This window comes from Phoenix dactylifera, chromosome 2 (assembly GCF_051530095.1).
Source record: "Phoenix dactylifera cultivar Ajwa chromosome 2, Ajwa_hap1_PhDact_Kaust_v1.1, whole genome shotgun sequence".
In the NCBI taxonomy this organism is placed as follows: Eukaryota; Viridiplantae; Streptophyta; class Magnoliopsida; order Arecales; family Arecaceae; genus Phoenix; species Phoenix dactylifera.
Window position 1 is genome coordinate 24813006 of NC_143191.1, and position 8270 is coordinate 24821275.

The 8270-nt window shown below is 39.5% G+C and overlaps 1 protein-coding gene across 1 annotated transcript; it reads right to left on the reverse strand.

Annotated features, from left to right (window-relative positions):
* Positions 1–991: 991 nt before the first annotated feature.
* Positions 992–5438, reverse strand: LOC103718454 (aspartyl protease family protein At5g10770-like). The gene is made up of 2 exons (XM_008807287.5): positions 5026–5438; positions 992–2518 (listed from the first exon to the last, which is right to left on the reverse strand). Exons 1-2 carry the CDS (start codon positions 5120–5122, stop codon positions 1260–1262), a joined length of 1356 nt encoding a protein of 451 aa, XP_008805509.2. The 5' UTR covers positions 5123–5438; the 3' UTR covers positions 992–1259.
* Between the last annotated feature and the right edge of the window lie 2832 nt (positions 5439–8270).

Genomic DNA, 8270 nt, shown 5'->3' on the forward strand with positions numbered 1-8270 from the left:
GATCCTCAGCCAAACCATGATATCAACTGGGTGTGGAGGTTAGGTGTCCATCCAAGAATTGCTCTATTTATGTAGAAGATTGCTTGGTGCCGGCTTCCATATCAAAATATTTTTTTACCAACGTGGTTTTCATATACCAAACCATTGTGATTGATGTCCGGATGTGGAGGAGTCAACAAATAATATCATACTACAATGTAGATTAGCATCTTATGTTTGAAGGCAAGCCCCAATCCAAGATTCGTCTATTATCCCATCTTTTTTCTTGATGACTTCCTTTAGACCATAAAAGGAGATCTTCTAGTGCTAAGGGAAGAACTGAAGCAATTTTGATGTATCATATTGCTTACCATATCTGGATATGTAGGAATGATCGTATTTTTCAAGATACAAGACTGAGTTCAAGATTGATTGTTTTTAGAGCATCCTCAGGAATAGGAATTGATACATGAGACTGCTCCATAGGAACCTTTAACAGTATAGGTAATCTGTGACTCTTCCCATGCAGTTTCTGCAGCTCCATAAGTAACATATTTTTTCTGAGAGCCACCACCCCTTTACTTCCTCAAGATCAACGTTGATGATAATATACAGAAGAAAGATGCTTTTGGTGGAGATAAATTTGTTATCAGGAGTGCTAGTGGTTCTTTTTTAGCCTAGGCGGTGCCAGAATATTCGATACTACAGTTTCAATAGCGGAATTATATGCTATTTGGGAGAGGCTGATTTATGCTATACAGGCTTTAAAGACATCTCATATTTGTTTGGAGGAGGATTCGTTAACTATTATTAGATGGCTTTCAGATTCAAGATACTTATATGCTATACCTTATTTTTTTCTACATGATTGCCAGCGAATGATGCATACTTTGCTTGCTCTTGAGATATCATATTTCTACAAGAAAGCTAATAGTGTAGCTGACTAGATAGTTGCTTATGGCCAATCATACTGAGACTATATTATAGAATTCTATACTAGATCTTGCAGCTATTTTTGGAAATATTTTATTTTTGGATTTTCATAGATATATTTATACTACTTTGGTTTCATCTACCTAATAACTTGATATAAAGGTCAGCACACTGGCCCGCCATAGTCCTTCAGTCATGGTCACCTTCCTTTGGAATACCATATCCCGGTGACACTATATCCCCTTCTTTGCCGCTTTATCAGGTTCCCCTTCTCCATTAAGCAAGAATAGAATATACATCCATCTTTTATTATATTATTGTTCCCGCCACTATCGTGAACCACGACCTCACCCACACCCACCGGCGGCGAACCCAATCCTCGACCTCGCCACATCGTACGCCACCCGGAACGTCTGCTGCTGCCTGTTCCCGATGATCGCCACCCTCCCGGCCGGCGCAAACGCCAGGCACGTCGTGCCGCTGTCCACGTCGATCATCACATTCCTCGCCGGCAGCCTCAACTTCGCCCCCCCTTGGAACACCATATCCACCTCCGGCACCGCCAGCCCCTGCGCACTCCCCTTGTAGCACGTGTCCAGTATCGAGTACGCCGGCGCCCGGGCGTGCCCTTTGAGCGCCGCCGCCACCGCCTTGCTCAACGCCGTGTAGACATCCGACGGTAGCCGGGAAATCACCGTGCCTGAGTCAATGATCGTCGGCGTCCTGGTGTACGCCGACGGTGCCACCGCGAGCCCCTTCCCTCCGACTGTAAAGCCAGTGATCCTGACGAAGTAGAGCGAGCTGTCCAGCGAGCTCGAGACCATCGGAGTGTACTCGTAACGAGCCGGTGGATATGACCCGATCGTCACATATCCGGTGGACGCCGTCGTCGGCAGGCAGTAGGAGAAGACGTTGCCGAGTTTGGGGGCAAGCTGCGATAGCAGGGATAGTTTATTACGCGCCAGACCGATGAGGCCGGCCGACTTGCCGAAGAGGCCCTCATTATCCTGGCCGCAGCCGAAGACAAGGTTGGGGAGGACCCCGCCGGCGCTGCCGAGTGAGAGGGTGTCCTTGCCGAGGTAACCAACGGAGAAGGAGCTGTCTCCGTAGCTGGCCTGGTAGATGCAGACGTTGGACGTGGTGCAGGCGGAGGGGTTGAGGGTGGCGGACTGGAGACCGCCGCATTCGGCTGCGGAGCAGGAGACGGAGCGGTAGGAGGAGGAGGAGGCGGGGTTGAAGACGGCGCCGACCTGTTCGTGGCAGGAGACGCGGCAGGGGGAGCACTGGAGCCAGGTGAGGGAGGAGCCGGTGTCGACGACCATGACGTGGGAGGTGGAGGGGGTGCCGAGGCCGATGCGGGTGATGTAGTTTCCGACGCCGATGGACATGCCGGAGCTGAGGGGGATGGTGGCGGCGTCGGGGTCGAGGAGGGCGGATTTCGGCCTGTGGGCGGTTTTGTTCAGCCGGGCGGCGAGGAATTGGGCACGGGAGTCGTCATGGGAGAGCACGGTGGAGAAGGAGAGGTGGTGGAGGGTGGCCGGCGAGCAGGGGCTCCGGGGGTGGTGGAGAGTGAGGTGGAGGCCGGAGCTGTCGAAGCTGTGGTCCTCTGTAAAGACGTAGTACTAATTAAGTTTGTTGTTCGGTTGTCACGTAAAGAAGTGTGTCCAATATTGGCGCCGGCAAGTTGGTTTTGAGGTAAATGCACCCACCAATTTAATTGGTGGTTGGCTCCAATTATATTTATACATGATTTGAATTATGAATGGAATCAAATGGAGTTGGACTTAATGCATGATTCATGAGTATGCTCGTGAAACAAACACTATGATTCATGTCCATGGGTTTGCTGAGCTTCCAAATTGGGCAAGAATAATGTGGTGAGCTTTTTTTTCTCTCCTTCTTTCTTTCTTTTTTGATCGGCTTACTTTTGGAAAAGAAGAGAAAAAAAAAAAGCTATAACACCTCAATCTAATTAGAGCATGGCATTACCATGATTAATTGCATCAACTACTCAATAAAAACATCGGCAGAAACAAAATGGAAAATAATATTGCTATCCATCAACCACCATACCGGTGCTCAATTTATTGAATCCGTTATGACTGTCTAACAATCAGAGATTAACATGATACATAAGGACATATGGTGTCATCGTAGGCCACATCCACATAACTAAGCATTGATATGGAGAGTGATCTTTAACATTTTTTGATTGAAAAAAATGACCGCTACCGATCATCTATAACATAACCGTGTGAGAGAGAGACCAGTACTAGAGGCGGCAATCAAATTAAGTTGAATAAGATATGGATCGAATCGGATATATGATAGATCAAACATCAGTCAACCTAAATTCAATATATTTATTAAACAAATCAAAACTATATATACGAACCTGACTAATTCATTAAACAAGTAATATAGTCGATCTATAATGAGTAAGTTAAACAAATTAAACTTTTATGCATTGCCATCCTTAGGGACCACTAATGCTCTTATATCATATTCTGGCAGCGACAAAAATTTTACCACACGTGTTGGGATTTTATTTGTGACTTCCAAATGGCTAGTCGTGGGGACACGATAACATTTTAACTTTGTCCTTGTTAGGCCTCTAAGTTTCGCACAATTAGAAGATTTCAAATTGGTAGGCCCGGATCTACCTAATTAATAGCCCCACAATTCATACACTACAAGTAAATAGCTCAAGTGACAAGAGGGTGCATAACAAGATGAATCATATTTATCAAGAAATTTTAAAGATGCATGCATGCATAGATGACAATATCTACATTTCATACAAAACTGTGTTCACATCTAGGCTTCCAAGAAGAACGAAGTTGCTCATAGCTCAACTAGTGAGCCTATTTGATCTCGACATCCAACATTTGAATTTAACTTTGCCAAGAGTTCTGAGATCCAAACCAAGAAGCTACCAAATTTCCATCATATATATATATATCAAAAGAGAACTATATTATTTAAAGAAAATAATTTAGCTAACAAACAAAAGAGAATTGACGAAAAGAAGAAAATCTAGGAACAATTGGTTTCGATTTTTATCTATTCATAGTTTGCTTGCTTAAGACTTGCCATGACTTTCTTTCTTGTTGGTGTGAAAAATAGGATCCCAATACATAACCATGGAAACTTACGATGAAATTAGTTAGAATTTGTAAGCATTTGAAAACTATATGCAAAGACTTTGGTGGCACTCCCACCCTATTTCTGAAAATAATTAAGAAAATACTTAATAGAGTACTTGAAGATCCATGATATTGGTTATTTTGGGTTGGTAATTTAATTTATTTTGGGTTAAAGGAATAGTGGTTTGGTGGCACGTCAATTCGACTCTTGACATCAAATAAAGAGAATCTACAAAGGTTGGCAGTGGGCTCCGAAGGATGATAATTTATTTCTTTTGACATGATATGATGGTTTTTGACTAAGTCTTTGGTGGTTTCCTGACTAAGCACCAGATTAATTACTAACTCTGCTGAATTTGCATTTGAATAAAAGAAAAAATTCTCAGAAATTTACAAGAATTAAGCAACAAATTAAATTTTCACTATTAAAGATAGAGGCATCTTAAGTTTTTGATGTTACTTATTTTAATTCTAAAAGTAAAAACTTCCTAAAATTCTTTCTAGCAATGAAATTCCAATAATTATCTTAATTGTCTCATCAAAATTTGGCCTCCCAATCCAAGAACTTGATGCTGTCCAAGAACTTCTAATTTTTGTTTAATCTTTATATATAGACACAAGCATATTTCTAAATTTAACTCAAAACAATAAAACCACTCCTTTTTTTCTCATTATATGATTAAAGACAGATAAACATGAAGAGATTCTAAATATTAGAAGAAAGAAAGCTGTTAAATCTCGGTTAAACTAGCTAAAAACTTCTCATACTTTCATAACCTAGTGAATTAATCAAGTATAGAGAGAGAGAGAGAGAGAGAGATTAAAGACAATCTAAGACAAGAGATAGAGGATGAGAGTGATATTTGAAGAAAAAATTCAAGTCTTGTTTCAGTATCCTATAAAAAAAGAGGCATCACTACTTCAGAAACATCAATAAATCACACAAGCATGAGGTGGAGAAGATTACCTTCGGACTCGGTAGAGCATGAGTTTTGAGGAACATCTCCAAGAGGAGATGCTCTTGCGAGGAGAAGAGAGAGAGCAAGAAAGAAGAGCAGCCCCATCTCCACAAGACCTTAGGAGGTGCTCCAGTGCCGAGGCATCATGAGCTCTCTTTATAGAGAGATTACAAGAGAGCACGGTGCTCTTCAGGAAGCAAGCTTTCAACTCTTCAAAAGCAATGGTGGGTGAAACCCCACACAATATACTGTGAAATTTTTATCAGGATGGTGACACCTAGCCGTTGCTTCTAGGCAAGCAGCCAGAAAAACCTCAAGAAAAGAAAAGAAAAAGGAAACTTTGGAAAAGCTCACAAGGTTTCGGTAGAAAAATTACCAATGGATCATCTACTACCCACTCTCAATTAATAGAAATAAATAAATGCAACCATCTTGCTACTCTGTATACATACCATTGTACAATGGCCCACACCAATAATGCTATTTGAATCCAGGGGATTATTGACAAGATTGGACACTGTAACCACACCAAGTTGGTCTTGCGTGGAGCTTAAATGTACCTCATAAGCAACAAAAATAAATTGAAAAAAATTATACTCGCAAGAATATCTTGTTAAAATTTAAATTTGTGTGAATGTCCTCGTTAAATTTATATTTATTTTTGTATCTTTATATAATACTATTTTTGCACAGATACTTTTAATATAACGGTTCTTCTAACATCGCTAATAAAAACTATATTTATTTTAATTAAAAATAAAATAAAATTTTGAAATTATTTTTTTATCTTCTATCGCAATCGCCTTATAAATGTTTTTCTTTGCACATCTATCCATTAAGAATATTTTAGCCATTTTAATTTGAAACCATTAATTTTTTAATGGTGTTAGATGGCGTGGGCATATATGCAAAAACAAAAATAAAAAAAAAAGGTAGAATAGCAAAACAAGTGTTTAACGAGGGTATATATATGTAATTATCAATTTTGGAAAAGTATTTATTAAAATTCGATATTTAGGGGGATATTTTTGCAAAAAATCTTTAAAAAAAAAAAAGAAAAAGCATTCACTGATAGTCCCTGAATTCAATTTAGAACCATGTATAAATTTCAATGTAAAAAATTGTTGCACTTTTTTTTTTAGAGAAAGGGTGAACGAGTTTGAAATAAATCCCAGGTTCTAATTCCCATGACAATGCCCAATTCATAAAAATTTAGATACTGATGAGTACCCTGGGACAATATAGGTACCATATCTATATCTAAGAGCATGCATCATGGCATGTATCTACAGTGTCACAATTAGTTGTCGGCATGATACATTTATGTGATCATGACCCATTACATGCATCTCGAGCTATGATACACTCTCATGAGGTCATTTGAGGAGCATGCATGCGTCAACCACGTGTTCAATTTTCGTGCACGACAAGAATCGTGCATGAAGTAGGTCTATATGAGGGAAAAAAAATTAACGGTAAAAAAATTATTCTGTTAATCTTAATCAAAATAAGAGAGCATGTGGTTAATCTATAAAAAAGCGAGGTGCCACCTACCATGGGACATGTTACATCGACTAGACACCTGTGGACCCCTATATAACAATGGTGCCAAATGAGAAAAATTGTTGACAAATAGTGTACAAGGATGGACAATGAAATGGGTAAGAGGATTCTCTAAATTCATGTGAAAATGGAAGCTTTCTTGATCATTTTAGTTACCAGCGTTCCCAACAGACTGCAATATTTCACTCAATTTAGAAGATAAGTGCATAAAATTTGATTGTCGGCGGTTCGTCCGCTAACTATATCTAATGGATCTGGGTTGCATCTTTCGCATGAAAGGAGGATTCACCTTCCTTCATGCAAATCCATCATTGGATCACTCACCACGGATGAATAAAAAGTTCGGAATGCTTTGAGATCTGTGCGATGGCTGATAGAATGGCGGATTTGTATGAAAGATGGTGAATCCTTCTTTCATGCGAAAGATATGAGATCGTTCACAAGATGACATAGCTTCGTACAATCTTCTTCTTATCTGCCAATATGACGTGGATTTCTTCCTATTTGCCTGCTTAATTTTTATTTTTTTATTTTATTTTTCAAAAATTTTAAAGCTAGAATTAAGACGGTTGCACAAAACTATCATGCCCATGTTGGAGCATAGGGAAGGGGAAAAAATGACATGGGTCAGCAAGATATGGACAATACACCAACCAACAGTTCTTCATTATAGAAAACTTGTTTAACATGCATCGCAATATGGTACCATGATATATATTAAAACATTACAACTGAGTCCAGTACTAATATAAGGTTGTCAAGAAATAAATACAGGTACAGCTCATGCTTATAATCCATAACCAAACTCATAAAGCATCTCACAACTGATATATTTTTCACTTCCTTGGATGGGTTGGCTCCCAACAGCTGACTTGGTCTCAAAAAGCATCTCAATGATTCAAAAATGCATCTATCCAGTTGTTGGATTCTTAACAATTTTTGACAACCAGACAAGATGATTGCGATAAGAAAAGTACTATCCAAAAGGGAAAAGATCAGATTAGGCTGGCCAAGTTATCAGGCCAGGTTAATATATGGTTTTGTCTTGGAAGCCACTTTCTATCAACACCAAATCATTTCAGATGAGCATTTGTTAACAATTCACTGCTTTCAACCTAAACTGATCACACTGGTGCTCACAAGAACACCAGAACAGCAATTTGTCAAATAGATAAATGTTGTACAGCGTGCGGGCGGCCTGAGTTCGATATCATTAAAAGGACAGTAATTAGAAGATATAAAAGTGACATAATCATGGTGTTCGAACTAACAGATCGTAGCAACAGTTTCCATCAGGGAAACCAGTGATTTAGTCTTCTGTCAATCGTTTTCCTTCGAAAAATTTTCAAGGTTAAGCAGTTTTAATTATACGAAAGCTTCATACAACCATTACAGTAACGAGATGATTGAAGGTCATGGTTATGATTGAAGGAATCTTGGGCATCAAATCAGTTCACCCATCAAGGAATATAATTTAGTTATCCATCACTCATTGGAGTGCTATAAGGGTGAATGGTTGGTATTAGAAACACTTCAATTCGGATAAACGATCAGAACCATGATATTGGAAGCACATATGTGGCCATGGCTTCGGGTCGTGCATCATCAAATTTTGCAAGAACTGATGAGAGAAGGATGGATTGAATCAGAAGGTCGACATAAATGATTTTGATGATAGTTAATGTTCGAG

Excerpts from the sequence above, each read along its gene's own strand:
- LOC103718454 (XM_008807287.5), bottom strand. The coding sequence starts at position 5,122 with ATGGGGCTGCTCTTCTTTCTTGCTCTCTCTCTTCTCCTCGCAAGAGCA. Across the intron at positions 2,519-5,025 it reads ATGCTCTACCGAGTCCGAAG|AGGACCACAGCTTCGACAGC; the intron begins GTAATCTTCTCC and ends ACGTCTTTACAG.